General features: G+C 36.3%; 2 protein-coding genes across 2 annotated transcripts in view; one reads left to right on the top strand and one right to left on the bottom strand.

Annotated features, from left to right (window-relative positions):
* The window catches only part of LOC120119639 (cullin-associated NEDD8-dissociated protein 1-like), a 28,804-nt gene extending 18,807 nt beyond the window's left edge, over positions 1-9,997 (top strand). The window contains exons 18-29 of the mRNA XM_039139447.1: positions 5,852-5,944; positions 6,033-6,154; positions 6,255-6,417; positions 6,504-6,743; positions 7,371-7,610; positions 7,697-7,873; positions 7,983-8,129; positions 8,242-8,358; positions 8,859-9,027; positions 9,158-9,235; positions 9,323-9,461; positions 9,579-9,997. Coding sequence (XP_038995378.1) covers positions 5,852-5,944; positions 6,033-6,154; positions 6,255-6,417; positions 6,504-6,743; positions 7,371-7,610; positions 7,697-7,873; positions 7,983-8,129; positions 8,242-8,358; positions 8,859-9,027; positions 9,158-9,235; positions 9,323-9,461; positions 9,579-9,675 — 1,782 coding nt within the window. The 3' untranslated portion in view covers positions 9,676-9,997. The remainder of the gene's footprint in view (positions 1-5,851; positions 5,945-6,032; positions 6,155-6,254; positions 6,418-6,503; positions 6,744-7,370; positions 7,611-7,696; positions 7,874-7,982; positions 8,130-8,241; positions 8,359-8,858; positions 9,028-9,157; positions 9,236-9,322; positions 9,462-9,578) is intronic.
* Positions 9,998-11,815: 1,818 nt separating this feature from the next.
* Positions 11,816-14,790, bottom strand: LOC120119927 (protein NRT1/ PTR FAMILY 4.3-like). Its single transcript, XM_039139720.1, has 5 exons — positions 14,642-14,790; positions 14,325-14,542; positions 13,626-14,054; positions 13,455-13,543; positions 11,816-12,797 (listed from the first exon to the last, which is right to left on the bottom strand). The coding sequence occupies exons 1-5, from the start codon at positions 14,763-14,765 to the stop codon at positions 11,936-11,938; spliced, it is 1,722 nt and encodes a 573-aa protein (XP_038995651.1). The 5' UTR covers positions 14,766-14,790; the 3' UTR covers positions 11,816-11,935.
* Positions 14,791-16,439: the final 1,649 nt, after the last annotated feature.

Genomic DNA, 16,439 nt, shown 5'->3' with positions numbered 1-16,439 from the left:
ATCATTACTGTTGAAGAAGTTTTTCACCACACCTTTCCAAATCCACGATGCACGAGCTGGCACCGAATTCTCCAAAATAATGGACTTCGGATCCAAATTGTAGGCGGCACAAATCACTTTCTTCCACCAAGATTTCTTATCAGAAGAAAACTTCCAAACCCATTTTCCTAGTAAAGCTCGGTTTAAAAGTGCTAGATTAGGGACCCTTAGACCCCCCAGATTTCTTGGTTTAGAGACCGACTTCTAGTTGACCCAATGGATTTTTTTCTTGTCAATCGAATCCCCCCTCAGAAATGAAGCCATGATAGAGTTAAGTTTAAGTATCACAACAGCTGGGATTCTGAACATAGACAGAAAATAGACCGGAAGAGAGCATAGCACCGATTTGACCAAAACCACTCTTCCCACTATCGACAGAGAATTAGCTATCCAACCACTCAATTTAGCATGAAATCTCGCCACTATAGGATCCCACATAGCAGCCGAATTCCTCTTGAACCCCATAGGCAGACCTAAATATTCAGATGGAAGATATCCAACCGAGCAGCCAATAACTTCAGCCCAATTAGTTAGCTCCCCATCTTCAACATTTGCCCTTTCTTCCTCCAATAATCAATACCCTCGTTAGCAATGAGGGAACAATCCAAAATTTGCCGACCGAGTATAAAAGCAAACTGTGATTGGCTGATGATATCTCCCATACAGCTTCTAATCCTCCTTGACAGACACTTGGAAAGAATCTTGTATACACCTCCTACTAGACTAATAGGTCTATAATCATCTAGGCTTCCAATGTTAGAACCCTTTGGAATGAGGGTGATAAAGGTGTGGTTAATACCATGTTCCCAATTTCCCCCCATAGAATCTGTGAAAATACTGCATGATGTTACCTTTAAGTACAGACCAAAACCTTTTGAAAAATCCCAAGTTCAATCCGTCGGGCTCCGGAGCTTTATTACTATCGCAAGACTTTAAAGTCTCCCAAACCTCCTCCTCTGAAAATTCATTCTCTAAAAGAATGCTTTGATCCACGGAAATTCTAGGAAAAATCAACCCAATGTCTTCCACATCCAAAGTAGTCCGATTATTGAAAATATTAAAAAAGTGCTCTTTAACAGTGGCCTTAATTACAACTGGATCATGAGTAATATTCCCCTCAATTAACAAAGCATTCAACGCATTACATTCTCTTCTAACTGAAGCACAAATATGGAAGAATCGAGTGTTTCGGTCCCCATCGTTAATCCACTTCTTTCTGGAATTTTGATACCAAATGTGTTCCTCAATTCTAAGGAGTCTCCATAACTCTGATCTACAATTACGTAACTCCTCGATTTTCCCCTGAACCGAGCTATCCTGCAACATCTGAACATCCTCCTCTAGCTTGTGAATTCTCTTTTCCAAATCTGAGATTGAGGCTCCCAGAGATTGATTTTTCCACCCTGCCCAATTCTTAATGGCAACCTTAGACTTCTTCAAAACACTTAGAATTCCAGCTTTTCTCCCATCCTTCTTACAATCTGCTATAGTATGACAAACCATTTCCTCAAAACCTTCTTCCTCCACCAAATAATTAAATAGTCTGAAAGGTTTTTTCCCCCAATCAACTCCACCATCTTGTAGAAGAATAGCATTATGGTCTGAAATAGATTTAGGAATAAGTGACTGAATTATCTCGGGAAAAACATCCAAAAATTGTCCGTCCACCAAGAACCTATCCAACCTAACAAAAGTCGGATCATCTTGGTTATTGCACCAAGTGAACCTTTCGATTCCTTGATGGGGGACTTAAAATTAGCAGACTGTAATGGTAATTTGAATAAGAGGACTCCTCCTTTTAGTTGGAGTCCTCCTCCGGAAGGTTTTTTAAAAGTAAATGTTGATGGTGCAATGGTCAAAGGTTGGGATAAGGGGGGAATTGGTGGATTGATTAGGGATGGGAGTGGTTCGGTGCTTGGGTCGGTTTCAGATAAGGTAGGGGGAGGTCCTCCTTTACTTGCAGAGCTTTTGGCGATCAAAAGAGGGTTGATTCTTACTGAGAAAGTTGGTTACAGTCCAAGCCAGAGGATTATTTTGGAATCAGATTCGACTAATGCTCTAAAGTGGATTAAAAATCCGGACCTTAGTACTCCTTTGTTTAAATCCTTGGTGACGGATATAGCTACTCGTGTGGAAATGAAGGGTATTATTACAAGGCATATTCCGAGAGCTGCAAATTGGGAAGCGGATGAATTAGCAAAAGCTGGTATAGGTTGATTTTTGGGTTTCTATTGTGGTTAGAGGTGTTATATCTTGACAGTTTTTTAAGGGAGTTATTAGGGTGCGTTATGTATCCACAGTTGTGGCTTAAAGGTTATGTTGGTAGTAGTTAGTCATGTAGGTGTGGAGGTGTATTATGGTTCTCATTAATAAAAGTTAGAGGCACTCTTTTCCTTCTTTCTATGCCCTTCATGTTATGTTTATTATAACATGTAGGGTATGAAGGGGGTTTTTAATAAGGCCTTTTTTATCAAAAAAAAAGTGAACCTTCCCCCTTTCAAAGGCAGATTAATTAGACATGTTTATTGAAAAAACTGAGAGAAAATCCTCATAGAAAATCTGTTTTGAGCTCTGCCCACCTTTTCATCCTCACACAAGTAGACATTGAAGTCCCCTCCAACACAAACCGGCAGATTTTGTCCAGAAATGAACACGCTCAGTTCTTCAAAAAAACTCTTTTTCTTCATCCACTGAGGGTCCATAAACATTAATGAGAATACTTCTGAACTGATTAAATCTGAATTTCCCTATAACCGCAATGAATCTTCTGTTAATACTGTGATTTTCCATTTCAAACACATTTTCATCCCAACAAAATAATAACCCCCCTGAAGAACCAGTAGCTGGAGATTCAATAACCCCCTGAAAAATATTCAATCCATTCCTTCTCAAAAAAGACCTGTGGATATTCCCTGTTTTAGTTTCTTGTAGCCAAAGAAAAGAAGGATGAGAGTTAGAGACTAGTCTCTGAACTGCTCTTTGTTTCTCTCTTTTTCCCAAACCCCTAACATTCCATGAAATTATAGCTAGTTTATCCTTCATAAAAACTGATAAAGAATCTAATTTCCCCAAAATGGCAACTCAGTTTGCCACCTTCAGACCTTTCTCCAACTCAATGATTTTATCCAAGAAAGCTTCCTTCCCTTGTGTAAAAGAAACCCCCAGAATCTGACTAACTTGCCATGTAGCTACTGCTTCATCCAAGAGTTTCGAGAAACCTGAAGAAGATGTATAAATATTGACATGTTCTAAAGCTTCTCTGACCATAATTCTTTTTGCCCTTCTCTTAGAAGTGTTAGAATTGTAGATATACAAATGTTTTTCCTCAACACAACCCTCAGACTCTTCAACCGAACTACTGGCACCAGCTTTATCCACTAAATTTGGAACCTCGCTGCCCCTTAAATTAGTCTCTGCTGTTGTAGTAATCTGGAGAACCGTCGTATAAGCCTGTTCATTAGCCTTCTTTAGACCTATAACATCCTCTGTAGCATTATTTCCTTTTTGATCATTCCCATACCAGTAATTCCTCTCCTTACATCTTCTGTAGACTCTTCTGAAGCTGGCCATTTTCCTCCTATGAAGAGGCTCACTTTTTGTAGAAAGGGAACTTCTATGCACCGCTCCCGTTCTGCCCCTTGTTAAGCTCTTTGATAGTTCTGAATTAGGGACTGTCAGCTTAGAGTTAGTTTTATTAACCTCCAGATCTGCACTGCCAGACGAACCTGGAATAGAGCAGAACCCCTTATATTGTTTTCTGGCACAGCTAGCTTCTGCAATTCCCCTATTCTGAACCAATTTACCAAATTTATTGATTGTATAAGCTGGCCCAAAAGGAATTATGTTAGAAGCCTCCAAACCAACCAGTTCAATGTCATCAGATTGGGCTTCTGGCCCATCAGCCAAACTTTTTGAAAATCTGATACCCAGACCTGCAAAGTCACCTCTGATATTCCCAACGTTCTGACCATCTGACACTCCTTCATTAATACTTTTCCCATGTTTAGTAAGTCTTGGAAGATGTTTTTCCCCATCAGTACCTTCTGAGCCAAAGGACATGCCCTCATCAATCCACAAGTCAACCTTTTGTCTGAACATCTCAGCTGATTTGACTGAACTTTCCTCATAATCTGACTTCCCCTTATTATCGCCTTCCTCAGACCCCGTCTCACTAAACTGTTTCCCAACTACTCCGGTCACCGGAGAAAATTTGAAAAAAGGATTTGAATCTTCACTGGGCGATCCAACTTTGATGGAGCCTCTATACGATCTACCATAGGAACCGAGAGTAATGAATTCGGGAACATCAAAAGGACTAGCAACTCTCATAAGAATTCTAGCAGACGTGAGATCATCCCTGTTCTTAGTGGACTCATGAATTTCTACGTTATTCCCCCATCTCCCAGCAACTCGAACCAAAAAAGATTCATCCCAGCATAACAGAGGCACCCCAGATAACTCGAGTTGGCAGAAAGCCATTGGCACTCCTTCATTCAGTAAAGGGGCCAATCTGTCAAACCAGAAGCCTATTTCATATCTCTTCTTTGTCCATGCCTCTGACATCTCCTCTTGAGATTTGAAAATAATAGCACAGGAATTACGGGCATAACCCCAACCAGCAATCTGAACTTCATAACCGTTACTAATGAAAAACTCATAAACTGACTTGAAATCAAGAGAGAGCTTAATAATCCTCGTTAAAGATCTTCTAACCCAACTTTGACCCTCGGTTGGGATATACATTTCCAAAACATTATTCTTAGTTTTCTCCCTATGGCTCCCTTCAGAAAATTTCTCCCTATACTCCAATGCATTCATCCTCGTAACCTCAGTAAGTAAAGCATCTCTGTACGTTCTATCATCTCTAACACTCCTACTGGATAAATCTGCCTCTTTCAACTTAGGGGGTCCTGCTGTGTACAAATCTGGAACCAACTTAACTGGACTCTTGTTTACCACAATCCTTGGACGAACATCATTGTATTTTGCAACTCCAACAGAAATCCTTCTCCCATCTATCAGTGAGCCATTCAACATCTCAATTGCCCTCTTCAAACTAGATTCCCTCTCAAACTGAACAAAAGCGAAAGTGGAAAATCTGTATTTTGGATTTTTGGTTTCTTTCGGGATGAAAACTCTCTCCACAGTTCCATGGGACGAAAAAATATCCCTATGCTCTCGCCGAGAAACTCTCCTGCTAAGATTATCGACAAAAGCCTTCCAGACCTCGCCGGAATCTATTTTCCCTTTTAACTTTTCTCTCTCTACTTTTCTCTCTCCTATTTTTTCTTTTTAAAAAAGTTAATTGACAAAATATTGGTTGTTGGAAAATTAGTTATTTGTGGTTGCTTTTGTCCAAGGCCAATAACAAATGGCTCTATGTTAAGTTAGGGGTGCTTTAGCATAGTCAATTTCATAGAACTGATGATATTCAATTAAATGTTTTCTCTTACCTCAAATTGTTTGAACTTCGAGAAATTAAGGACTATTTTCTTATAAATGCACGCGCCATTGTCTGGGCTGCATTCTCATATATCTTGTAATGTCTTTGTCTATGATATATGTTTTTTTAGTTAAGTTGTTTCTGATTTATGATTTGGTGGATGGAACACATTGGTTTACTTGATTATAGATTGTATGATGCTACATGGAATTTTAGAACTGCAGCATAATTATTATTGGATCTGCTTATACTTCTTTAGCTGCAGCCTGCATGTTTTGAAGTTACTTTTTTTAGTTGTTGGTTTACGTTTTTCTACATGCTCATGCAAGTTTGTGTTTGGCCTCTGAATCTGTCCAATTTTGAATATAGGCATTTGCTGTTATTGCTGCTTCTCCACTCCGGATAGATCTATCGTGTGTTCTGGAGCATGTAATTGCGGAGTTGACTGGCTTCCTGCGGAAAGTACGAAGTTTGCATCTTGTTGAATTAATGAGCTGTTTTATAGTGATACTTATGGTTGATTTATAAATACCATTGGTTTGAAAAACAGGCAAATCGGGCTTTAAGGCAGGCATCACTAGGAACACTAAATTCATTAATTGTAGCCTATGGAGATAAAATTGGCCCGTCTGCATATGAAGTTATCATTGTGGAACTTTCAGCTCTGATAAGGTTCTCTTCGTACTTAACCTATTATTATTATTATTATTGTTGTTGTTGTTGTTTCTTGTCGTTATAACTGTTTTGATGCTTTCTATTCTCTTTGTGTTAGTGACTCTGATTTGCATATGACTGCCCTTGCACTTGAACTCTGCTGCACCCTAATGGCCGGCAAGAGATCTAGCCAAAATGTTGGTTCTGCTGTTAGAAATAGAGTTCTTCCTCAAGCACTAACATTAATCAAGAGTTCATTGTTGCAGGGCCAGGCACTATTGGTATCTCCTTTTCAATTTGATGAGGTTGTATCTGCTGTAAAAATCCCTTTTTTGTGTGTATAAGCATTCTTTGTCGGAAATTACAGGCTTTGCAAAATTTTTTCGCTGGCTTGGTGTATTCCGAGAACACTAGTTTTGATGCATTACTGGAATCTCTTCTTTCAAGTGCAAAACCATCTCCTCAATCTGGCGGTGTTGCAAAACAAGCGTTGTATTCGATAGCTCAATGTGTGGCTGTTCTCTGTCTTGCTGCAGGTGATCATAAATGTTCATCTACGGTCAAAATGCTCACTGAAATCCTTAAAGATGATGGCACAACCAATTCGGTATTTTCCTTAAATCTTTTCTGATTTTCTTCTCAATGTTTCTACTACTGCATTGCTTGTATTCTTGCCTGTAAATTGACAAATGGCCAGTGTTACTGATTTATCTTGGTCTTATATCTTTGCTGTTGGATTTGGATTCTAGTAATTAATTGTGGTTTTATTTCTTTCTATATGGATCCAATTAGCTCAATGCTTGCTCTGAATGGCATCATTCCACAGTCTTCTGTATTTCCCTTCCAGATCATTCTCCACCCCCTTTTTAAACATGCGTCAAACAGGGTATGGAATTGACATACCTATTTCTTTGCTCGCTACTGAACCCTTATTATATTTGTTAGATGGTGTTTTTGTTTAATTAGTTGGATTTATAACATTTTCAAGCAGTATTTTCTCTCTAAAATTTTGAAATACTATCACTTATTGACATTTGTATGAGTTCAAAACTGTTTCTTGTCTCTTTTGGACTCCCCTGTGTGCATATATGTGTGTGTGTGTATTTACTTTTTGTGTTTATCAATTATTTGTATTTGCTTCGAACCAATCTTCTAATATTGTGCTTTATGAAAGTGTATGTGTATGAATATGTATATAAATATATATATTAATTAATTATCACTGCCTAAACAGCATCTAGCCTTGCTCTGTTTGGGGGAGATGGGGAGGAGGAAGGATCTGAGCTCACATGCCCATATTGAGAGTAGAATTATCGAGTCTTTCCAATCTCCTTTTGAAGAGATAAAATCTGCTGCTTCTTATGCTCTTGGCAATATAGCTGTCGGGAATCTTTCCAAGTATTTACCTTTCATCTTGGACCAGATTGATAATCAGCAGAAGAAACAATACCTCTTGCTTCATTCTCTTAAGGAGGTATTTTTTCTTGAAATGGCACTCAAACCTTACCGGATATTTTTGTCTGATGCAATCTATGTTATTGCTAAATTTACTTCTTGCAGGTTATAGTAAGGCAATCTGTAGATAAAGCAGAGTTTCAGGATTCAAGTGTTGAGAAAATTCTCAAATTACTTTTTAACCACTGTGAAAGTGAGGAAGAGGGGGTCAGAAATGTGGTGGCCGAGTGCCTTGGTAAAATTGCACTCATTGAACCAGCAAAACTCATTCCAGCACTTAAGGTATTTTCACAAGACAAGTCCAATGCCCTTTGAACTTCTGCTGAGCTTTTGGCATTTGAGTGTAATTTAATAATGCATTTGTTATTTTTGAAATTTGAATTTCTTACAGTTGAGAACAACCAGTCCAGCGGCATTCACTAGGGCAACAGTTGTCATTGCTGTAAAGTATTCTATTGTTGAGCGACCGGAGAAGATAGATGAGATTATTTATCCTGAGATTGCTTCATTCCTTATGCTTATCAAGGATCAGGATCGAGTGAGTACCCGTCTACTTCTGATAAATACCCAAAAGAAAAAGGAAAAATTCTTTTATTTGGTTTCTTATATTTCTAAGCCTTATTCTTGTTTATCTGAAATCATTGATGCAGCATGTTAGGCGTGCAGCTGTGTTGGCTTTAAGTACTTTTGCTCACAATAAGCCTAATTTAATTAAGGGACTTCTTCCTGAATTACTGCCACTTCTCTATGATCAAACTATTGTTAAGGTAACTGAAAGTTTACTTTCTGCTGATTGTATTGATGATTTGCAGTTAATTAGGTTTTTAAATTAATTTTCTGTTAACTAAAAGATTTTCATGCAACACAGCCGTCAATTTTCTTATGCTATTAGCAACTTCCTTTATGAACAAAAAAGTTATTATGTAAGGTGTCAGCTAATGGTGACTTTCTGGCGTGTCCGTACTGCTTTCCCTCGCAAATCTTTTGGTTTTCTTTTGTTTAATTCTAGTAACTCCCAAAATTGAAGAGGAATTCTTTTGGAAGAATATGCTTTACTTCGTTAAGCTTAATGATCTGTTCTCGGGAGTTATTTATCATGATATTTCAGGTCTGATGCAGGGCTACATGGTTTCATTTATTAATTTTATTTGTTTGCATCATTTTTTTTGATGTTTGTAGTTTTCTACTAGTTCCACTTTCTCTTTGTAACTTGTGGGTATATGCCTGCTTTTTCTTATGTTTTATTTTAAATTCTGGCCTTGTGCAGAAAGAATTGATAAGAACTGTCGACCTTGGTCCCTTCAAGCACATTGTGGATGATGGTCTCGAGCTGAGGAAGGCAGCTTTTGAATGTGTAGACACATTGCTGGATAGTTGTCTTGATCAAGTGAACCCTTCATCTTTCATTGTCCCTTTCCTCAAATCTGGACTTGATGGTAAGTTGCTCCTCCCCTTTATATTGTGGGTATAAACATTCTTGTGTTTACAATAATCGTTGTATTTGGCTGAAGATAATATTGTTGCCTTAAATTATTTAACTGATTTAGATTTTTTGCATTTTGTCAGATCATTATGATGTTAAGATGCCTTGCCATCTTATCCTTTCGAAACTTGCCGATAAATGTCCATCTGCTATATTACCAGGTGATAGATGAATTGGATTATGTTTACTGAGGATCCAGGTAACTGTTTAATTATCATTTGTTTGATCGTCTGTAATTTGATATACAGTGTTGGACTCACTGGTGGACCCTCTTCAAAAGACTATTAATTTTAAGCCAAAGCAAGATGCTGTCAAACAGGAAGTAGATCGAAATGAAGATATGATCCGTAGTGCTCTGCGTGCAATTGCATCATTGAACCGAATAAGGTTTTGCATTTCTATACATTACACGTGATGTTTTTTTCCTTTCTACTTGACCATATTTAGTAGGCAAGCTAGTTTTATGATTTTGGTTTGGTGAGATGATTTGCCTAATATTTGCAGCGGGGGAGATAGCAACACGAAGTTGAAGAATCTGATGAGTGAAATATCGAAATCCCCAGCATTGTGGGACAAGTATTACTCCATCCGGAACGAGTGAGGTGAGGAATACTAATCGTGTAAAGTAGGGTTTGGTTTTTGATCCGATTGGATTTATTATATCGGAAACCAGGGGAACATTGTTGTTGTGAAAGAAGACAACTGTTGGATTTTGGGTTGGCTGGCTGGCTCATGCTTGTTTTCCATAGTATCTCACACTATTTTGGATCTTATTCTCTCTCAGCCGCTCGCTCGGCCTGAAATTTAGACGGATAGCATTATGAGTTGGCCTTTTTTTAACCACTATTACCCTGGACATCAAGGGTGAATTGCTTGGTGTGGTATGGGTTATTTATTTAATTTATTTTGAGGTGATTATTTTTTATTCATTTTAATTTGATTCTACACATACACGTAGAAAACTATAAAACCCTAAATCCAAATCCTAACCCTCAAATCTTGAATCCTGAACCCTAAAAACACAATTTTAAATCCTAAATTTTAAATTCATAACCCTTAAAAACCTTGAATTTTAGAACCATGAACTCTAAAACTTAAATATGAAACTCAAAATCACTAAACCTTGAACCTTAAAATCATAAATCCTAGGCTCTTAAAGCTTAAAATCGAAAACTCAATTTGAAAACATGAACCATTAAACACTATGCCATCATTCGTTTTAAAACACTCCTTTTCAAAAGTTAAAAAACTTCCTGTATAGGTAATTTAATGTGCGAATTTAATACTTCAAACTTCTTTCAACCCCTTCAAATGGTAAGAGATCAATAAGAGTACAAAAAATGATATTATATCAGTCAAGAATTAGAAAGAAAGTTATTCAAAACATCAAAGAGCTAAAAATTTTACTTTGTGCTGTACTTTTTTTTCTTTCATTGAAAACTAACTTGTTCTTCATCGTAATTTTTATTCTAGTGTTTTTGGGTGAGAGTGAGCTTATATTATGCAAATAAATTACTTTGTGATATGTTTGGATTCTTCATTGTCTGTTAATTGTATTTCCTTTTTGGGAAAAATGTACTCAAAATTTTGTGTATAAATCTTGAGGAATATTGTAAGAATATGCTTGTCTTTAAATGTTATTAATAAATTTATGAATTTTTTAGCGTGGATAGTTAAGATATAATTAATTTAGACCTGATATAACTCTAAAAAAAATCTCCGTAACAACTTTAAAAAATAGATGAAAAACAAAAACACAACAATGTTACTTTGCAACTAACTGTAAATGAACAGGAAAACAATGCAACTCATTTCGTCGGGATCAACTGTGGGTTCCATGTCAGTCTTTTAGCAAACATGTTGAAAGATAGATACATATAATTTTATATCAAAAAGTGTGAGGGGGCCTAATGGTGAAGTATGTTGAGAGAGAGATGTTTGAGACATGTTTGAGACATGTTTCTTAGACGGTGCATGTATGGAAATAATAACATGCATGCCACTTCTCTCTACTATAATTTCCTAATTGCTTTCCTACCTTTTCCATAGGTCACCTCTTCATCTATTATATATATATAAATTGTTGCAATTTGACTTTATCTAGATTATGTTTCACGTTCATGCATCATCGTAGAGGTTAGATCTGCTGGCTCTAAAAAAAGGGGTCCCTCTTTCCAAGCAGGAAAGCACTATCTAGCTCGCCGTTTGCTGCTCGTTTCTTGTCATTCCAAGAAAGCAATTAATATTTACAAGGTGCTCTTCCATGATCAATGGGTGACCTTAATTTCGATTTATAATGCTCTAACATTAAGACAATGCATTGAATCCTTGTAAAAGGGTCAACATCAAACTTTATATATAAAGATCCATACATTGGTTTGGTTGGGACCCTTGACTAGAATTGAAGTGCACATCATCTTTTTCTTCCAGTTTTTTCGACTTAAATAAAACAATATAGTTTTCCTAATGTAGGTGGAACTTCAAATACTGCATAATCATGTATCCGTTGAAAACAACACGAACAAATAATCAAAAATCGATGCATGATTTTATATTAGATGATGGATTTTTAAAATTTTAGAAGATCATGAAATTTTAAGAAAGATAAAAATATGTTATCAATAAAAGATATAAATAAAAAATCTAAAATATATGATAATTTAAAAATTTTAGGGAACATTAAATCTGATACACTTAATTATAGTAACTTCTACAATTGTTTATACAACGCCTGTATACGTATTAAAAGAGATTTTGGAATGGTATCCTAAATCTTTATGATATCATCGTACATGATATTAGTGGATAATATTGCCTTGAAATATACATAACATATGTAGAAATCGAAGTCCCGTGCAATTTTATGGTATATTTTCATCTCCAACCTCTTTAACCTCATGTGGTACAGTAGGTGGCGGTGGAGTGGAATGGTTACAATGCCACGTAGCCCAGAAGAGATAGTTTATGAAGTTGAGAAAGCTGAGGACTGCTAGCAACCAGTAAAAAAGATCAAGCCGGTCTTTGTTGAGATCATTGTGACTAAGCCAACCGCCGCCATCGGAAGAAGCCGACGTGATCTTGTTTACGACGGAGACGAGCACCGAGCTCAAGTAAAAGCCAAATGAGTAAGAGCAATAAGTTATGGCTGTCAAAAAGGCTTGCATCCCTTTCAAGGACTGCTTGTAGAAGAACTCAATGAGGCCAACAGCGGTAAGCATTTCTGATAACCCAAAGATTAGGAACTGTGGGGTGATCCAAAAGATGGATATTGTTTTCCCTGAATATAAGGCCGAATCCCTTCTCTTCTTCTCCATTAAAGCAGCCGAGATCATCGAAAAAGACGCGCTGAAAAGACCGGAGCCTATCCTTTGAAGAGGGGAGATTCCGGATTCGTGTCCGGTTATTTTGGAGACGTAGGGGACGAAGAATTTATCGTATAAAGGGATGATGAATATGAGCATTATGTAAGGGATGGACTGAAGGGAAGCCGGGGGGATGTGGAAAGAGTTGGATAGTTTAGTGTCCATGGCGCTTCCTTGTTGCACTGAGAATGTTTGGAGCTGAGCCAAGATGGTGTTGAATACAATGGTGCAACCAAATATTGGGATTACTGAAATCAATATCTTCACGTTCTCCACTTGGTTTGCACTGCATAATCTCCATGGACTCTCCTTTTTGTTGTTATTTCCATCTTCAACTTTGATGCATGCCTTGTCCAAGAACCTACACCCCTATTCATATTAGTTTGTATCTATGCTGACATTGAACCGTGCACCCAAAATTCTTAATTTCTTAACGATTAATTAAACTTTAGGGCAAAGTATACAAATCGTATTCCGATTATATGATGTTGCTTTGTTGAGTCTCTCGATTATTAAACGTTATAAATTGGTCATCCTACTATAGAACATTGTTTTTTTAGTCTCCTGACTATTAAAAACTTACATAATAGTCATTCGACTCTTTATGTGTTTAAAACTCGTTCTTTTTTGTTGTTGTTAAAAATGACATTGTTTGAAAGCAAGAATGGTTCCAATAAATATCATTAAAATATGATTTTATCATATCTCAGTCAATAAGTTAGCAGATAGACGTCAATCTTTTAACAGAAAAAGACGAGTTTAAAACATTTGAATCGTCTGGTGATCATTTCCTAATTTTTAATAGTCAAGGGACTCGATAAAGTAACATCCTATAATCAAGGGATCATTTATAACATTTGGTAGTCGAGGAATTCAACAAACAATACCCTATTATCAGGACCATTTGTATACTTTTCCCTAAACTTTATAACAAGTGTTGGTGTAAAAATGGGATTTGTGCACTTTGGGGTTATATTATGAACATTTAAATATAGGAGGCAAAAGGGATCAGAATTACCTGAACCTCTGGGTGTGAAGCATATCGCAATTAGAATTAGAATTAGATGGACAAATTAGCTTTCTCTTTAGTACTGCCGCCACTAGAACCTGTAGAAATATTCTATAAATGAAAATCAAACATTAATTAAAGAAGTTAATGGAAGGGAAATGAGAGGTGAGATTTGATTACTTGAGCAATGGGGGTGAATATGCTTCCCTGAGGAGGCTTGTTCATGTAATACACAGTCCCAGAAACCAAGCTGATAAGTCCCATGGCCATTACGGCTGCCGACAGCCCGAATCCGACATCCATGCCGGCATGAGTTTGGATCCATACAAGAACAGTGAGGGCAATGAGTTCACCCATGGAGAAGGCAAGATAGGCTGCATTGAAGTAGGTTGAGAGCTTCTTAGAGTGAACACTGAACTGATCAGCCCCATGAGCAATCATGTTGGGTTTAACACCACCACTCCCTAATGCCACTAAGTATAGTGCTACAAAGAAAATCAAGCCCTCCACTCCCTTTGCTTCTTCACATTTCCCTCCATCAACTACCATGTTGCACTTTGCAGGCTTTAGCTGGGGTACATGAGCTTGGACCGACAGCAATATGAATCCCTACAAAATAAGTAATTTATTTTAATAAAAAAAGGCCATAATTTGATCCCTATATTGTTCTATATCAGATTCAAGTGGTCTTTCTTTTTATGAAAAGGGGTACAGTGCCTGCCAAACTTCTACTGCAGATGAGCAAGTTAAGTCACTATTGTCGAAAGGAGAGAAAGACAAAAAGGGGGGAATTAAAAAAGAAAAGAAAAGAAAATTTAAAAAGAAAATAAAATAAAGATGTGAGTGAATATATGTATATATATAAAGAAGAAAGCTTACAGAAAGCTCGAGAAAGCCAAAGATAAGCATGGACCAGAAACTCCCAAGAAAAGAGTCAGAGAGGTAACCACCAAGGAGGGTCAAAAGGAAGATTGTTCCCACAAAATTTGTCACTATGTTTGCTGCGTTTGAGAGGGGGAAATGCATCTCGTTTATCACGTATGTGATCAGATTGTTCCCTACCGCTGCTATTGCCATTATCTCAAATGCTTGAAGCCCTGGAATCCATTATTAAACATAAAATACCATGAACAAGATGTTCAAGCTCAGACTTTAATGGAAAAAAGATTGAAAGAGAAAGAGAAAGTGAAACAAACCAAGAACAAATGAAGCAGCTCTGAAGCCGCCATGTTTGTTAGGGTTTGAAGGCTTCCCTTTCCAATCGACTGTGCTTCCTTCTTCCTTAATCTCTACTTTGATGTTCCCTCTTCTTTCTTCCATTTCCACCTTCTCAAGAGGAGGGGGAGATGCTGTTTACTCTTGTCTAATGTGGCTGATTTTGAGGCAATTTATAATTCTACGCAAATTGATGGAACTGGCCTCACTTGAATTTAAGTCCCACACGCACTATCACCTCGTGGATTACACTTTCATGTCATGTCATATGTTATCCAAAATATTTTTTTAATAGTATTCAATGATTACATTATAGTATATGTGTAAAATTTTCTTAACATATTAATTATACATACATAATTTGCAGACTCATAATCTCTAGAAAAAAATAATATATTCTCTTTTATCATTGAGATCAATGATGGAACTAAGATAAAAAAAATTGAGAATGTATCTAAGTTCGAAATAATAAAGATTTATTATGTATTTAAACTAAAAGTTAAAAGAGGCAAAAGTCTATTTTTACTTATATTTAAATTTATAAAAATCTAAAATGTTATTAAATAAAAAAATTTAGGAGGAACAACAACCCGTCTTATTCTCTACATAGTTTCATCCTAATTGAGGCCACTTGATAGATATATAATCCGAAATATATTTATTTGGATCCAAGACTTTTATGTCTCAATTTAAATATTTATTTAAAATTAATATTTTTTTAATAATTTAAGAAGATTGTAAGATAATATTTATTTTAAAAAATTAATATTTGATGACATACTTTAGATATACAACTACTTAAATCCTAAATTTCTAAAGAAAACCTTTTTAACTAATGATATCATTTGATAAGTTAAAAAATAATATACTTTTAAAATACATTTTTAAAAAATAATATAATAAAGCCTCGCTTATTAATTTTAAAAAAAATTAACCTGAAAAAGAGGCCAATTAACAGGTGATTTTACCCCACTGACACCGTTTGTTTTTATTTTTACTTTTCTAACACCGTTCGACCAATATTTCCAAAACTAGCACCCTTTATGCTGAGTTGGCAAAGGCGCGTCCCCGGGGGCGCGCTTTACCCGGTTTTTCGCTGAGTTGGATGCCACGTGTGAAAGGCGCGTCCCCGGGGACGCGCCTTTGCCAACTCAGCAGACACGTATTTTGTTTTATAATAAATAGTTTATTTTTATTATTATTATAAATTAATAATATTATGTAAAATGTTTCGATTATATTATGTAAAATGTTTCGATTATAATGTAAAAATTATAACTAATAATATTAAATATTATATTAAATAATATATTAAATATATTTATGTATTTAAAAGTTAAAAAAATTATTTAGGTGTACATACATTGACAAATTATATAAATGCAATAACATTAAATTATTAGAAATAAAAACATTCATTTAAAAACTTTAATTACATAAGAGTTAACGGTTATATGATGATAACAGAGCTGGACATTTTTTCTATTGTGCCCGATGTTTCTACAATGCCCACATCGTTTTTGTTCTGTTGACTTCTCCCGAATATCCATATCACAATGTATTCTAGTAGATTTTGGACGACCTGAGTACCTCAATAGCAATGGATCTGGGACAATTGTAAGCCAAGTTTGAATCTCATTTGGGTCTCTTTCGTTTCCTATGGGCGGAAACTCAAATTCATATACCTTGAAAACTTGTGAAAGTTGGTATACGGGATCAACATAATTTTTGTAGTCCAAATGCGAATGTGAGCAAGCAGCAATGACATGAGAGCATGGA

Source organism: Hibiscus syriacus, unplaced genomic scaffold (assembly GCF_006381635.1).
Source record: "Hibiscus syriacus cultivar Baekdansim isolate YM2019G1 unplaced genomic scaffold, ASM638163v2 tig00110332_pilon, whole genome shotgun sequence".
In the NCBI taxonomy this organism is placed as follows: Eukaryota; Viridiplantae; Streptophyta; class Magnoliopsida; order Malvales; family Malvaceae; genus Hibiscus; species Hibiscus syriacus.
The sequence above is the reverse complement of the archived record's forward strand: the minus strand, read 5'-3'. Positions and strand labels throughout refer to the sequence as shown.

What these genes read in the sequence shown, in the direction of transcription:
- LOC120119927 (XM_039139720.1), bottom strand. Translation starts at nt 14,765, where the DNA reads ATGGAAGAAAGAAGAGGGAACATCAAAGTAGAGATTAAGGAAGAAGGA. An exon ending in TATTCACCCCCATTGCTCAA is followed by an intron (nt 13,544 to 13,625) that starts GTAATCAAATCT and finishes ATATTTCTACAG; the next exon opens with GTTCTAGTGGCGGCAGTACT. An exon ending in CTTCACACCCAGAGGTTCAG is followed by an intron (nt 12,798 to 13,454) that starts GTAATTCTGATC and finishes ATAGGGGTGTAG; the next exon opens with GTTCTTGGACAAGGCATGCA.